The sequence below is a fragment of the Athene noctua genome, chromosome 2, assembly GCF_965140245.1.
Source record: "Athene noctua chromosome 2, bAthNoc1.hap1.1, whole genome shotgun sequence".
Lineage (NCBI taxonomy): Eukaryota > Metazoa > Chordata > Aves > Strigiformes > Strigidae > Athene > Athene noctua.
The window spans coordinates 119,944,987-119,961,791 of record NC_134038.1 but is presented as its reverse complement, the minus strand read 5'-3'; the positions used below and the strand labels follow the sequence as shown (position 1 = coordinate 119,961,791).

At 40.2% G+C, this 16,805-nt stretch overlaps 1 protein-coding gene across 1 annotated transcript; it reads left to right on the top strand.

Moving 5' to 3' along the window:
• The first annotated feature begins 498 nt into the window (after positions 1 to 498).
• Positions 499 to 16,258, top strand: MTPAP (mitochondrial poly(A) polymerase). The gene is made up of 9 exons (XM_074900061.1): positions 499 to 694; positions 3,046 to 3,218; positions 3,774 to 4,007; positions 4,324 to 4,548; positions 9,748 to 9,959; positions 11,933 to 12,159; positions 13,337 to 13,429; positions 13,545 to 13,618; positions 15,362 to 16,258. Exons 1-9 carry the CDS (start codon positions 508 to 510, stop codon positions 15,698 to 15,700), a joined length of 1,764 nt encoding a protein of 587 aa, XP_074756162.1. The 5' UTR covers positions 499 to 507; the 3' UTR covers positions 15,701 to 16,258.
• The last annotated feature ends 547 nt before the right edge of the window (positions 16,259 to 16,805 follow it).

Sequence of the window (16,805 nt, the reverse complement as noted above, 5' to 3'; positions counted from 1 at the left end):
CCTGGCATGGGACCAAACAAACGTCTTATTTCCCCTTCTTAAACAGTCAGTCTGCTAAAATCTACATTTGTCCCCCATCACCTTGGCCATCGGCCCCTTCAGGTTCACCTCCACACCCACCTTCACCCTCCTGCCCGTGGCTGGTGGGGCTCATGTGAGGGGAGACCACAGGCCCTGGCACCTGGGCCCACAGGAGGCCTAGGCTGCTGCGTGCCCCTCGCACCAGCAGGCAGCTGCCTGCACCCATGTGCCTTAGGCCTGGCCTGGCCAGGTAGGTTTGCTCCCTCGTGCCAGAGCAGACAGCTACCTACTCTCACACGCCCCGGCGGCAACAACAGCCTGTCCCGTCCTGGGAAAGGTCGTGCACGTAAACCCAGGCGGGGCTCAGTAAGCCAGGAGCGGCCCCCCGCCGGACGGAAGAAGGCTGAGCCTCGCCGGCCGCCGTCGAAGGCGGCGGGCGGCGCCTGCGCAGAGGCTGCTGCCGGCGCGGTGCGGCCCGGCCCGGTAATGGCGCACCGCGCGGGCAGGCGGGCGCTGTCCCTGCCCCTGCCCCTGCTGCGGGGCCGCCTGCGCCTCCCCGTCCCGGCGGCGGCAGCCGGTGCCTGCGCGGGCCGCGGGCAGGCCCGGCTCGGCTCCTCCGGCGCCGCGGTGCAAAGAGCGCCGCAGGTAGCCGGCGCCGAGGAGGCGGGTGAAGGTAGGGGTCGCCGCGCCATGTTTCCTTCAGGGCCGGGCTGGTGTGTGGGGCCGGAGCGGCACGGTTGTTTCTCTCGGGGGTTGTGGATGAGGTCAGGCGAGGGCGGGGTGGCCGCTTGTTATGTTTGCGGCGGGCGATTCGGCTCCGGGAGAGGCACATGGGCATTACCGGCGTCCCGGGCGTGATGTGCTGCTGCCCTTCAGGGCTCGGGGAGCCCCTGCCGGGGGCATCCCAATGACAGCGAGATCTGCCCGTGCCTTCCCGGCCGCAGTCTAGGGGGCCAGAATCTGCTGTCTTTGTCTGGGGCTTGGTTTATTAAACGTAGGTACCAGCTAGAGGTAAGGTAAGTGACAGTGGCTATTCCCCAGAGGCCCCCGTAAAAAGACATAGGAGACGTTTGCTTGTTGCCGTGTCTGTAGGACAAGCCAAGAAATACTGAGCACGTTGTTGATGTGTTGTAGCTTGGGTGTACTATGTAACTCACAGTTAATGCATTTGTGAGCCTGAGGCCTGTGCTTCCGCTTATGGTCATGTTTCAGAGCTTGAAAAACTTTAGGTAGCAACCTCTTTATAAAGGGAGGAGAAGATTAGGCTGTATTATCACAGTTTCACAAAACCAGCAGTCTTTTGTTGTTCATATCCTTGTACTGACAAATGTGCAACAGACTGGATTAAGGAACAGTTCCAGATTTCAGTTAATCATTCTTGTTTTGATTTATGCGTTTGATCATTAGTCTCACCTGGTTTCCTATGTGGCTATGCGAATGCTTGCATTAGCATCTGTGTACAGAGGGCCCCATGTGGAGGATGGGGCTGTTTCTTTCAGCAGCGGTACTGGTGTATACCTCTTATCAACTAATTGTGAACCTCTGGCACTAACTGGAAATGTTGTATGGAACAGAGGAAGAAAGCAAAGTGGACTGCCTCGCACTCATCTAAAATGCTCACAACCACCATTTGGATATGATCATCTGCACCTGTGCTATGCTTGGACTGTGCAAATGGCAGCAGAGCTGGGAAGAGACGTCAGGGCATGTCTTCCACTAGAGTAACTAAGCATGTACAGGTAGTAAGTTAGGCAAGAATCACATAGCTGCTCAGGCCTAATGCAGAGAACTGTGGGAGTGAGAAGATGGGGGTTCATCTCCTGACTGTGGCACTCATCCACGGGACTTGTTCTTTCTGCATCTCAGTGACTTCACACTTCTTTGCCCCTTCGGAAAACAGGATATTTATCATCTTCATAAAGTGCTTCTTTGGTCTAATAAAAAATATTATATAAAACCAAGCTGTTCAAACAAGTACTTAGGTTATTACTTACAAGCCTGTGTGAGAGTTCCATAAACTTGTAAAATGAAAGTGTTTTTAAGAAGATAATGCTAGCAAATGTCATTAGAAGATTTTCTTGAGGCCACAATATCCCATGGGTTCCTCAAAATCAAAAATATAGAATGAAGAGCTCTCAGCTGAATCTCCGTTAGCAGGTAGTAGCTGCAGAGAACTGCATGTTCTCCAGCTTCCCAGTCTGAATTATAAATGGCGGTATTAACAGGTAACAGCTTCACAGGCTTTGCTAATGTGATGTGGTCAATGGATTAGTTTGAGAGTTATGCAGGGAAGTGATTATGATTTCAAATCTGGGACATGGCCCCTTTTCCTGTATGCAATCAAGAAGAAAGTTTCTGTGTTTCTGGATGTTCCAGCATGTCTCATTTCCATGTTAATTCTGTAGTCTGTCAGCAACAATATAGATTGCCAGTAGTGTGGTAAGATGTGACTGATATGTGGGTTTATTGTAGTAGAGTAGATGAAAGTATAGTATTAAACAAAAATTTTGAGTAGGAGTTTACTGTAAAAGAAGGTGGTGAGTTGTGAAAATAAGCAAGTGTTGAATTGTTCCAAAGGTGAAAGTGCTGGTTTTGTGGTAGCTGAGAGAAACTATCTTTTCAGTGCAGCTTGCCAAAGGTCTAGCTCCGCCTCATACCCTAGCTGGTGTTTTCAGACTTGTATGCAGAGTCGGACTGTGTGTGTGCTGAGTTTTTTGATGGTGAACAGCAAATCAAAGAAGAGTGAAGATTCCTTGTATCATCAAGTTTCCTGTGGCATCCAGAGAAGTCAGTATTTCTTCATACATTTCCTATTCCTTGTTCTTACAAATGTATGTATTTGTGAGAGGCATGTTTGTGTCTTTCATTCATTCTTGATTGTTTTCGCTTATGACGTAACCCTCTTAGAGAACGAGGAGAAACCTTTGTTCAGTTGTTCAATCCAGAGGAAGAGATATTAGTCTACAAAAATAATTTTAAAATTTGTTTATGTAGAAAAGCCTTGATGCTTATTTCTTCTCACAGATGCTGAAGTCAATATCAGAAAGAAGACATTCACTGAGGTCCAAACAGAACAATTGGAGCAAGCAGAACGGACTGTTTTAATTAAGTGCCCACCAAAACTTAACGAAAAGAAATTATTGCAGTATTTATCCAGTCATGGAAACATTAAGAGTCATTTCTTGTTTGAAAATCGTGTAAGTGTTTAACAATATAAACTAAAATCTAGACTTAGACAAAAAGAAATGCTAGCATTTGGTCAAGGCCTCATACATGAAAGTTAAGCAAATATAAATAATTAGTATATTAAATTAGTTTATATCTTTGCTAATGTTTGGAAGTTGCAGAGCAACAGATTTTTATTCATCTCAGCTAAGCACACCTCAAAGGGCTAGCTAGCAACCTGTTTTGCACTAAACCTTCTAAACTTTTACATAGCACTGTTCACTGTTCTAACAATAGAGCTAACTCTTTTTTATGTGTTTCTTGAGCATTACAGTTGTGAAGATAAATACATTTTACAATTTTTATGTTTAGTGCTCACTGCCAAGAATAGCATGTCTTAAATATTTTTGATTTCTTGTGAAAAGCTGTCTAAAAAGTCTTGAGGTACAGAACCTAGCATTCATCTTCAGGACTGTCATATTAAACTGTCTTAATGCTCCCAGGAACATCTGAATAATATCAGTACATTCAGTTCAAGCTTGTATGCATTTATCTAACCCTGTCTATTTCCATTCTTAATGTTTTAGGGTATCCATGCTTTAATAGAATTTTCGGAAAAGACGAGTATAGCCTCATTGCAGGATGCTATTGGAATCCCAAGTGCTGTAGAGCGTCATGTTGTCCCATTTAAATCTAGAATTTTTACTTTCATGCTGAAAAACCCAGTGGGTCAAGCTGCTGAAGAGACACCAGTTCACCTCTCTCCTCAGTCTCACATTCCAGTGAAAGACCTTATTCAAAAGCTTTGTCATGCAGACAGTGTAAGTAGAGGTTTCTGCGTCTCTCTCAATTTAAAATGAGTCATGTCCGTTTCAGATTTGCAAGTGGTCATATGCAACTTTTAAAGCAATTTATTAAAAAAAAATAACCCCTGTTAGAATTTTGTATGAATGGTTCTCCTACATTGAAACAGATGAAATCAGTAATTTTAATTGACAAAATATTTTTTTCTGCATGAAATAAACCTGTTTGAGATCAAAAAAAATCTAATTGCAATCATATTAAGTAGGTAAAAATATACATTAATAGATAGAAGATGGGTCGTTGTATTTTTACAGTGTTTATTTTCTTAACTAGATAAGCAGTCAGATGTACATTCTACTGAATGAGTATCAGCTTACAGAGGAAAATATCAGGCTCCGATTTCTGGCCTGTTCTCTGGTTCGGGATTTCGCACGTGCGTATTTTCCAGACAGCGTGGTAAGGCCATTTGGCTCTTCAGTCAACACCTTTGGCAAATTGGGATGTGATGTGGACATGTTTCTGGACTTCCATGACACACAAAAGCGTGTTACAAAAATGGTAAGATTATTCTGTGTATCTTCAGTTTGTTGGATTTCTTCAACAGTGCAGCTCGTTTGCTGGAATCAGTTTATTTATATTTAGGTTTTATATGAGTTTGTACTATAGACTCTGAATAAGTTTATTTGAATGTCTGCATTTGAAGACTTTCAAAAGATGGATGTGTCATGAAAGAGATCTTCCTTACAATAGGAAGAAAATTACTTGGCGTTTACTTAGACTTTGTACTGTTAGGGCGAATTTCACTGTGAAAAAAACCCTCATCCTCCAAAATTGATTCAGCAGTGTCAGACCTTCTCATCTTACTGTTGCGTTTTCTTCTCTGGAGCTGCTGGGCTTCATCTACGCTGTTTTAAAGCTTGGCTTTCATTTTCATAATTTTATGCCTGTGTGTGCATATGCATTTTGGGCGGATTGTCAGGTTCTTTTCCTTAGTTTAAAGAATTGACAATGCTACAGAAAAGTTACTGAATTGTGTACAGGTGTGCATATTTATATGCGTATATGCACACATAAGAGTGTGTGGAGGTGTGAAAGTTTAAAGCGTGGGATAGTATTGGTGCATAGTTATAGGTGGCAGACATGTTCATATTTGTGTTGTCTGTTCAGAGGAAATTACCATGTTAACATCACCTGACTTTCATTGTGAAGGGAATTAGTTAGCTTACTTCTGAAAGGAACCTGAGGATAAGCTAGTGTATGTGGACTGTAGTTGTTTTGGGAACTGGCCCCCAGGAGCAAAACAGGAACTGAGCCAGATCAATGCAGATACTTTCAGTTGTCAGAGTTTTCATAAGATACTTCATAATTATTCAGATGTCTCACTGATAATACAACAGTAAGCACCAATACAAGTGGTGTTTACTAAGCAAGTGTAAGAGGCTTGAAACTGAAATACACTCACTTGCTTTGCTGACGGAAGTACAGAATTTGCATCACTATCTTGAGAAGCCGGAGGGTTACAAGACTGCCAGTAAGCAATATTCAGTCAACAATATTGTTTTTTTCAATGCACATATTAAATTTCATCTTAATATGGCTTTACCCATGCGATGATTTGGAAATCTGCACTGTGTAACCAAGTTCACATGTTTAGTGTTGGTATCTGAGCAACTTCAAATCATAACTGTTATTTAGAGTAGGTTGTGTCTCAGTCCACGTGCATGTCGACATGAAGAATGGGAAGGGATCACACAAGGCGTTTTTGGAAGGATCTTATCCCTTGCTGCTGTTTCTTGACTGTGAACGGTGTAAATATCCTTTCGGATCGGAGAACAAAATATGAAAGAGAGAGATGAGAATCAAGATAGGAAGAAAGGAGAGTTGGATCAGAAATGCCCTGTGGAGAAGTTGGGATTCTTCATGGATTCTGAATGGGTAATTAAGTATGTGATTGTGGCGTTCTGAAAACTTTTATTTGTATGGTGACAGTTTGGGAAAAACTAGCTTTGTTTTCCTTAAAAGCAAAAAATAAAGGCAATGGGCTTCAGCTTTTGAGGACTGAAAATTCCCTTAGCTTTTCTGTACAATTTGTATATTTCCATGTAAGTCACTTCTAAAGAAATACCCCTTCAAATTTATATACTTTTTAGTAGTATTGCAGTGATCAAACACAATGAAAGCAAGTATGTTGGCTGAAGAGTGGAAGCATCATGCATATGTGAGAAGTGTTAAAATCTAGGAACCCTTCACATTTAAACAGTAGTTACCGCTTAAATTTTGAAGGAAAAAGCTTTCAAGTATAAAACATCTGTTTTCAAACTATGTTTTATAACTAGCTGTTTTATTTAGTATTCATCCTCTGTAGAAATAAAAGTGCTGTTAGGAACTTCAGAGTTACTCGATGATGGGCGGGGTTACTAGCAGTTGTGATTATTTGTGGATGGTTGACAGACATTACTATGGGGATGCTGCAGCAAAAGCCAGTGGGGCTACTATCTGAGCATAATTTTCTGGTTACATGATAGGTTAATAGGCTGTGTGCCATACTTTATCTCTGTGTGGTTCAGTGAGGCTCTTGCCTTACGTGTCTTTACACACTAAAGTTGATGATCTTCTTGGTTTTGTTGAAATATTGAAGCATTAAAACATGGGCATGTCTGCTGCATCAAGATACATTAGAGCATTGTCCTGTGAAGAAGTGTAGAAACCTTTAGTGCAACTCTTGTGTCTCAAATCAAGTCAAAATGGGAGACTAAGATGCTAGCACCTAGAGAGCTTTGTGCTTTGTAGGTGTGGTGGGTTAACCTTGGCTGGCCTCCAGCTGCCCATCCAGTTGCTCTCTCGCTCCCCCCTCCTCAGCAGGATGAGCAGAGAAAATAAGGTGAAAAAGATTGTGGGTCGAGGTAAGGACAGGGAGGTGACTTGCCAATTACAGTCACAGGCGAAACAGACTCAACTTGGGGAAGATCAATTTAATTGCCAGTTAATAACAGAGTAGGATAGTGAGAAATTAAAAACCCAAAATGACCTCAGCACCACCCTCTTTTTCCCGGGCTCAACTTCACTCCCAGCACTTCTATATCCTCCCCTTAGGCGGCCCAGGGGGATGGGGAATGGGGGTTGCAGTCAGTTCATAAAGCTTTGTCTCTGCCGATCCTTCCTCCTCATACTGCTCCCCTGCTCCAGCATGGGATCTCTCTTGCAGGCCCCAGCTCTTCAAAGAACTGCTCTAGCGTGGGTCCTTCCTATAGGGTACAGTCCTTCAGGAACAGGCTGCTCCAGTGTGGGTTCCCCACAGGGTTACAGGTCCTGCCAGAAAACCTGCTCCTCTCCATGGCCTGCAGCTCCTCACTACCAAAACCTTGCCATGTAAACCCAATACAGTAGGGAAACAAGATGTTGGGTGCATCTCCTATGATAGGCAATAGACAATACTTCAGAGGAAAGCAAAAGTCTCATGTAGTTGGCAGTGTGATTTACAGGGATAATGATATCCTCCCTGGCAAACTGTGTTGCTAGTATACATAAATTGACTGTCTTAGAACAAGTGAAGACGGGGGGAGGTAGCTTTAGTTACAAGATGATACAGCTGCAGTGGAAAGGGTATCTTCTGATTTCTTTACTACTGCAGTGTTTCAGGAGGTACCAGCAGTGGAGGATGACCAGGCATTTCAGCACCTATTTACATTAAGTAACGTTTTTTGAGTCTTATGGTAAACTGATTACTAGCTGTGAAATAAAAAAAGCAGCAAAAGTGGGAGCATTCTTTACAAAGAGTGGATTATCTGTACGGTGTTTGACCACAGATAGGGTGTTTTTAACACGTGAGGAGTTTGGGAGATTAGTGAATGACTTAAAACAGAGTTCTGTGATATTTTTTAGAGTTACAGTTTTTGTGTTAAAACAGTTAATGCTTCTTGCTGAGGGTACTATATCAATTTACCCCAAAGTAGTACCTACATTTGCTGTTCTGAGCAACATGGCAAGAACAGGGGGAGAACCACTGTGTTGGGGCAAGTGTATCAGTACTTTATCCCCCAAAGCTACGTATGGAGGTCCTATCAATTATTAAGAGTGTCTGTTTTATCATTACAAAAAAGTCTTCATTCAGCTTTTGAGAGAGATTGAACTGCTGTCTGGGAAAGCCTGTTGTGGTTTTTGTCACAAACATAAAGGTCTGAATACCACCACACCTACATGTCAGCTGAGTCCCCATCTTTTTCTTTCCTGTTACCTACCTCAGTGTTGATAGTTACAGGCTCCTTTCACTGTGAGCCAGCCCTGCTGTAGCATGCGGCTACATGGCCAGATAGGATTGGGGACCTCTCTCCTAGTATATATTCCAACACCCGTGCTGCCTGGAGAGGTGTTGGTGAGAGGAGAGCCTCAGTGATTGCTAGAGCATCTCAGAAATTCAGCCATGGGAAAGGCTGCAAGGTCCATAACTTCTGAATTGTTTCTCATGTCTCTGAGTTTTCTTTGTGCTAGCTAGCCTGATGACAACAAAAGTAACCTCCTCTGAGTCTCAGAGGACTAGTCAGGTCACTGCATAGTGCTGTTTGTATAGTATGCATTCCCCCATGACATGTTCCAAGGGGGAGGGTAAGTCAGTGTCGGGTACTGGATTAACAAGCAAAATTAGTTGAGGCTTAAAAATGTAGAGAGACTATAAAGAGAACAAAGATTTCATAGGTATGCAGTTATTTTATTGAGGTATAAACTTGTCCTGGTTCAGCTAGGATAGGGTTAAGTTTCCCCAGCAGAGAAGGGGGAAGGGATCTCCAGCTGGGTTATTCATACCATGCTGACATCAGGTCCGGATGCAGGAGCGCGGGAATTTTCTTCCTTTGTGGCTTTGGTCGTGGGAAGCACAGGGCTGTCTGTATCCATTACAGTATCTCTCTGTATATCTTTTGTCTTATTTACTGTTATTACTGTTTACTGTTGTTACCATTGCTACTGTTGTTGTTCAGATTGCTTATTACACTGTTGTATTAAATATCTTTTTATTTTAACCCGGGGTTTGTGCCCTACTTGTGTCCAAGGGTGGGAGAGGGACAATGGCAACGTGGTCTCCGGTCCCAGCAGGGCCTAAACCAACACAAAACTACAAAGATGACAATTCAGAGATCTGCAGGAAAATTCATGTCTGATGTTGTCAAAATACATCTCCATGGGTTTTTTTATTTGTCATAAAAACTGTGATGCGATTATTTTAAGTCTGACAGAAATTTACCTTTATTTTGATGGATTAAGCAATTTGCATGCTATAATTTTTATTTATTTTTTTTTAAATGAAAAAGACTGCTATGTCTAATAACACATTGTTCTTTGAGGAATTGAAATGGAATTACTGGTGGTTTGAAATTAATGGTAGTTTGGTTGTGTTTTGCCTCTCTTACTTTTAAATTTAATTGTATTTTTTAGTCAGAGGATATACTCTCTCTTGGGAATTCCAGAATTACTTGTTTTAGGCAATAGTGGGATGTAGTAGTATTATACCCTCATCCGAACAAGTAACTTTACAGTAAGTTGATCACCATTAACCTGGAAAAATTGAATCAGTGGAAAAGAATGTAGAAGAGAAAGCAGTATGTTTTTACATCTTTAAAGTTCTGTGGGCTGCTTTGAATAATTCTCGTCTTTCAGTCTCTCACTGTACAGACTTCTTTGCAAACTGGTGTAGTCTTTCAAAAGTATTCTTAAATGTCTCTTTCGTTCTAGAGCTAACAGTTTACTTTTAAAATTTTGTTTTAGAAAAAAGGTCCCTTCGAAATGGAGTATCAGATGAAAAGATTACCATCTGAAAGATTAGCAAATCAGAAAATTCTTTCTGTGATTGGTGATTGCCTCGATAATTTTGGCCCTGGATGTGTGAGCGTGCAGAAGATACTCAATGCTCGCTGCCCTCTGGTGAAATTTTCCCATCAACCAACAGGATTCCAGTGTGATCTGTCAGTGAGCAACAGGTGAGACCTGGTTTTAAAAAGTTTATGAAGAATACTGATGTACTTATGTTCTGAAAACCTGTAATGAAAACTGTTTAGTCTACTCCTTTGTGTGTTCTTAACAAATGTGAATATTGGCTCTGAAAGTAAAAGGGGTATTTTTGACTTCTAGAGCTTAGGTTTTAATGTGCTTAAGATATCTTTCTCCAGCATAGGAAATGCTTGCTAGCTGAAACTGAAGACTTGAAAACCACTCTATACAGTAGTATATACTACAGTATAGTAGCTTATAAGGAAGAAGGCAGTGTTCGTTAGTCATTACTTCCCTTCATGGGTATGGGTATATGCACAGCTTTCTTTTGATTGCTTTTCAGATTAAGCATCTCCATTGTGTTAATATTCAGTGATTTGCCTTGTAGTTATTTTGGTGTCCTTTTTAATTCATAAGGGTCTGCACCCACCTGTTTGCTGACAAGGTATCCTGAATGCTAAACTAACTCACTGCATCAGAAAATGGAGTCTAAAGTGTTACTGTCGTTTAGGACCTTTCACAACAGTGCCCAATAGAGGGAGCAGGCTTCTTAAAAATACCTCTCTTGGCATCTTTCTCCTCTTCCAGCTTGCTCTCATTTGGATGATAGTAAAGCATATCATTTATTTTGCTGTCACTTATTTTATTAAGAAATACCCATCTTAATCTAGTATACATCCATAGGCCTGGCATAGGGGTACATAATCAAAAATGAGGTTTTCATTGTTGTTAGGGAATAGTAAAACATGAGTGATTATCTTCCAGAATACTTTTGATACAACTTTGAGTGCAGATTTCGTGATTTGTCTACATTAGATACCATCAGAACCTAGACTGAATTTTCTGAATTACCCAAAATTCTGTTTCAGAATATGCAGGAGTTGTTAAGGCAGTACTGAGCAAATGTCTTACAATAAAACTACTTTTGTACATGTGGCTACAGCGAAAGTCAGCATGTAGTTCTGTGCAAACTTCCTTGTAATTCTCTGCTGACAGTTTGCCTGGTTGGGGCTGTGTGTGTTGTCTTGTTATCATCTGGAGTAATAACAACCTCTGTGGACACAAGGAAGCACTTCACAGTGGAAACTTTAGAAGTCCAGGTGTTAACAAAACTTTGACATGGTAAACTTCCCCAAAAAATGCCATGGTGGATTTTTAGAAAAATTCAGTGCAAGATTAGGAGTAAAAACCCTTGCATCTGTGGTTCAACAAGCACTTTAGAGTAAAACTGACCCCAGAGTAAGTTTTGCTCTCAAACTGTGCTTCTATTTTTTTTTTTTTTTTCCTGCTTTTTGCCCTCCCATTTGTACACTACATGAATGTTTGTACGACCATAGGATGAAGCCTGTAAAACTGATCCATCTGAAAACCTTTATCCTTCTGAAGTAGTTGTTTTTCAGCAGGACCAAACATCAGGAATTTAAAAATTACCAAACTGACTTGTTTTGAAGATTTCATTGTGTCGCTGCACTTTATGTATTTTTCAGTGCATTATTTTATTACTTTTTAGATTAAAGTTGTAAAAGAAGTTCTAGTTGTTTTTTTATTGTATATTAGGATAGAGATATTGTCTAATGTACCTCAAAGGCGATTGTAGCTAAGGTGTTTTTTCACCTTGATTCTGCATAGTTTCACTTGTGGGTACTTGATGACGGTTTTTTGATTTTGTTTTTTTCTTCTTCCACTGTGATGTGGAACAAGGAAACGGGATACAGTGCAAATGCAGCATTATTATTTACCCATCACTGTATTCTTGTTATGGAAAACTACCAGGTATCTAATCCTGGACAATTTCAGGCATTCTCTTCTATTTTTTTTTTTTAAATGAAGTTAAATGTTTCTTTTTTATGGATACCCTCTTCCCTTATAACTGATGCTCTAGGGCTGAGCAATGAACACTGCATCTGGTACTTGACTATTTTCTCATTATTTACTTGTCTTTTACTTTTCATTTCTTCTTCAGCATTGCTATAAAAAGTTCAGAACTCCTGTATATCTATGGCTGTCTGGATTCCCGTGTAAGAGCGCTAGTGTTCAGTGTACGGTGTTGGGCCCGTGTTCACGGACTTACAAATAGTGCTCCTGGTACCTGGATTACAAACTTCTCTCTGACCATGATGGTCATGTTTTTTCTGCAAAGGAGATCACCACCTATCATTCCAACACTAGACCAACTTAAAGTACTGGCAGGTAAGGACAGCTGTTCATGTATTCATTGAGTGACTTTCCCATTTGTTTTCTCTAAAGTGATGAATAAACAAAACTTCTTTATGCTCTCAAATACTAATGCATATTGCATGAGGGCAGTTTGAGGGAATATTCAAGTTTTACTTCAGGATTTTTTGGGGTGAAAATAATGCATTTTTAAAGGCAAATCATTTTTCAGTATAATACTAAATTCTACTTAGAGATAATTAAAAGTCATTCATTTGCTAATGCTCCCATGCTGGCTGTTTTTTCTTTATTTTGTATTTTGGTTTTTAGAAGACTTGTAAGGTCTCAAATGTCTCTGCAGTTGTTAAGGTTTTTGTGCAGATTGATACGATGTGTATTGTTTTATAGAAACCAAATGTTTAGAAGAGGCTATTTTTTTCCCTCAAAATTTGTAATATCCTTGAGACTGTTCAGGCCATCTGCAAACAATTCTTATATCTCTGCAAACAAGCTGTTCTGGCTGTTTCATGCATACCTTTTAGGGTGTGTTATCTTCAGTAAATCTAATGAAAGCATAGAGTATGACACCTCAAGTTCTCAATTCCTCACTCATGCCTTCTGCTTATTGACATGCTTCCTTGGAAACTTTGAGTGGAGAAAAAGATCTGTGTTCAGTTGCTTTAAAATCAGTTCAAGCATTTCCATCAGAATTCTGTAGAAATTTTAAACATAAACCAAAACACTGGTTCTGAAATTTTACAGGAATATTCCTAATTCTCTTAATTAAAAAAAAAAATATGGTGGACACTTTGGGTCTAACTTTTTTGAAACCATCTTATAGGTATTAACCTCAGAGATTTGTGCTGTTCAGTATATAATAAAGCTCTGTATGCAGAAATAACAGATTTGTTACTTAAAAGAAGTAACTTCACAGATACAAAGATATCATATACCTTATTCCTGTAGGCTTTTGAAAATATGCCATTTATTCATGCTTCTTTTCCTTTGCTTGTCTATAGACCTTTTTTCTTCTAAACCTCTACCCACTTAAGTTGAATCTTAACCTGAAATTTCACTTTGTGAACTCCTAATTTGATTTACTTAATATGATAGAATTCACTGAATTCAGTAATGTCTGTTACCTGAATTTTATTAAATACAATGGCACTTTATTGTTTATCACTTCAAAATATGCCTCTGATTTTTATTTCAGATGACAAAGACATGCATGTAATTGGAGGATATGATTGCTCATTTGTTAGTGATTTAAGCAGGATTAAACCTACAGAAAATACAGAAACACTTGGTAGGTAAATTTCCATCAACTTTGGTTTTTAATTTTTATGAGCATGTTGATAATAAACTTTCCATTAATTTTACTGATGGCTATTGTGTTGTTGTTTTTTTTTTTTTTCCCTTAGATGTATTGTTGGGGGAGTTTTTTGAATATTTTGGAAACTTTGATTTCAGAAAGAATTCCATAAATCTTCGAAAGGTAAATTAATTTTAATCTCTCATCATTATCAATTGAATTTCCCTGTCTGACATTTGAGAAACTACATATGCTAAGCAACAATTTCTGTCATTTTTAATGGGATATACAAAGTATATTTAAATTGGTTGTATCCAGAAACTGAGTCATTCCTGTGAAGGAAGAGAGTTTTTTCTCTTGGAGCCTAATCACTTACAGCACCATTAAGAACATTACAGTGTCATTACTTGGAGGTGTTGGAAAGCACAGACTCTGATTTTTTCTGACAACTCTGTGATAAAAGTGGTGGTTTTAAAAAGTAGAAGCTGCTTTTCTTCTGTGAGAGGAAAACTTTTTAAAATGTCACCATGTATGTCATAGAAAAAGTCTATGACAAGCTCTCTATGCCAAGAGCCTTTGCATTTAAAGTTGGGAGTCCAGAACCAAACAATGTCTGCATTAAAACTTATAACTGAGTTCTGAAATTTGCTTTTGGCATTTGAGTTTCCTACTGTAGTTTACATCGGCCTACGGTAAGTGTACTTACAACTCAGAAAGCATGGCGGATAACGTGATATCTATGCTTGCCAAGAGATCTGTACTACCACACTTTATATGTTTAAGTCATGCTATTTATTGATGTGTGTGCATGCAAGTGTAATAGAAATATATATAAATGTAACTGCCTTAACTTGCACCTGTTCCTGCTGGGCTGCTTACCAGGTGGGGGGGTTTCAGTGCCATGTCACCGTGTGGACACGTGTTTGTGTTTTGTTTCCTACTTGGGCACTGTGGGTTATTGGCATAAGAGCTCTTTTTGTCACTGCAGGTTGATCCTAAAAACTGATTCATTAAGCAGGAGAACTTTTGTTTGCCATTAAGCCTTGAAAAAGGCAAGCAAAAATATATACGTGTGGAGCCTGAGCTAGTCAGGGGCGATGCCTGTGCTGCTGATTTTTTTTTTTTTCTGTTTAACTAGTCAGTCCTCTTGGCCCTGGAGCAAAAGTAGGTAGCATGTATGTGGACACATCCTGGACTAGCAGTAGCTGGTAGGTGCCTGCTAGAGCTTGCAGTAGAAGGCTTGCAGAGGTTCTGCAATACAGAGCAGGTCAGCTAAGTAGCACTGATAAGCATTGAGATGGAAGTGCATTTAAATAGCAAATTACATAGTTGTCAACAACTTGCACTGTACTATACCAAGTGTCCAATAGTGGACCGTGACCTGAATAGCTCTGTAGTTAAAAGACAGACTTGAACTGGGAGGAATTTAAGCCAAGACAGTAATCTTGTTTTGTTATACTAGCTCTTAATGAGCACTGTGAGACGAATGGTTTGAACAGTTTAAGTGCTTGTAGCAGTTTATCAAGCTAGGCTGTGCAGGTTAATATGACACACTCGTGCTGCCCATACACAAATGGAGGTAGGAGTAGGAGGCTGCAGTGAGTGAGGTCTGAGGTTTGTGGAAAAGCAAATGGGAGAATGGCCAAAAAGACAGGCTAAGCTGTAGTTGTGTGTTCTTTGCCTTGAAGGAAATCTAAGCTGAATGTAGCAAGAAAAAACACCACTAAGAATTCACAGAGCAGGGGTCGTACAGTCAAGTTGACTGGAAAATTAACTTGATTAATAATGACTATTTTTTTTTTTTCAAAAAGTTCTGTACTAGGTCAAAATACTTCTAATGCTAATGTAATAACTCAAGTGTTTTGTTATTTGCTCACCCTATAATGCACAAATGCAACTTCGGCTTTTTCTTTCCACTGTCTGCAGGGAAAGGAAGTAAATAAACCTGAGTCGTCTCCTCTTTATATCTGGAATCCCTTTGAACAAGACCTTAATATCAGCAAGAATGTTAATCAGCCACAGCTGGAGAAATTTGTAGCTATGGCCAGGGAAACTGCCTGGATTTTACAGAAAGAAGATAAAACTCAGCGAATGATCAGTAAAGAGCCTTGGGGACTGGCAGCCCTACTGATACCATTTGGAAAAAGTAATCCCAGCAAGATGAAGAACAGGGTGAAAGGAATAGGAAGTGAAACAATCAGAAACCTTTTGGACTCTTTAAAGTTAAATAGTGCAAACAGTCTACAGAAAGCAGTGGAAAAGTGACTTTCAGCACAGAAACACGGTAGCTGATATTCTGTTTTAGGAATTGAATGTGACACACTGTCTGAAGAACATTATTTTTAATAACATTACTTTTAATATTTCTATTATGGTGAAATGGAGAGTCAAATGACCTCTGTTTTCCATTGTGATACTTTTTGTACAGGTCTGCTTTCTTTCTGTACATTTTTCTCCTCCTTACTCTTCACTTTTCCATCTGTTTTATGAGTGAAGAGCATTCAAATGCAAGTTTTACAGATACGTTTTGGAAGTAGCCTTCAGTTGAGCACTCTAAAAAAAAAAAAGACAGACAGGAGCAGCATGGGAAAAGCCTTTGGGAATTCTGTTGGCTAATATACAAATGATATGCTAAATAAAAGCTCAAGAAACAACCTCCTTTCAGTGAAACCACCGTTTAAAAGAAGGTGAATGTCAGAACCATTGCTTCCATTCCAGTCATGTTCTGGAAGCCACTAAAACCAAAGTGCATGTATCTATTTTTGCAGTTCTTTTCCATTCATGTAGATATTGCCAAGACAAAATAAAGAGAATGGAATTAGATAGTAAGGTTTGCAGTTTCATAAAGCATTGCTCTCTAAGGGTAGTGCAACTGTTTTATGTTGGAAAAGTGGTTTTGCTCTCATGTTTACCACCTGGTCTCAAATTTTTTCAGTCATCTCTCTTTTGTTTTCCATACCCATAGAACTGGTTCCCACCCACACTTGTATACACACTCATGTTTCTTATTTTGCCTTTACCTTCACTTTAAACCTGTATTTCAGGTTCAGGTGGGGCTTTTGCATGCCCTTCTTGCCTCATCGCTCTCCTCAAAGTTGCTGCCTACTAGGCAACACCAAAGCCGCCTTCTTGCTATCCCTCGCAGAGGGATCTGTCCCTTCTAGAGATCCATAGGGAATTGTCTATCATGCTGTCCTGTTCCATCTTGCCTTGTTTTTCAGGTATTCAGCAGAATGGTGATTGTCCCCCTCCCAGATCAGTTGGGCCAGCGAGAGTCAGTGCTTCTCATGGACTTAAAGCATTGAGTTTTCTGTCCATCTGCCACAAAAGAGAGAAGTGGGGAGAGGGGAGGGAAGGAAGTCAGTCAGTC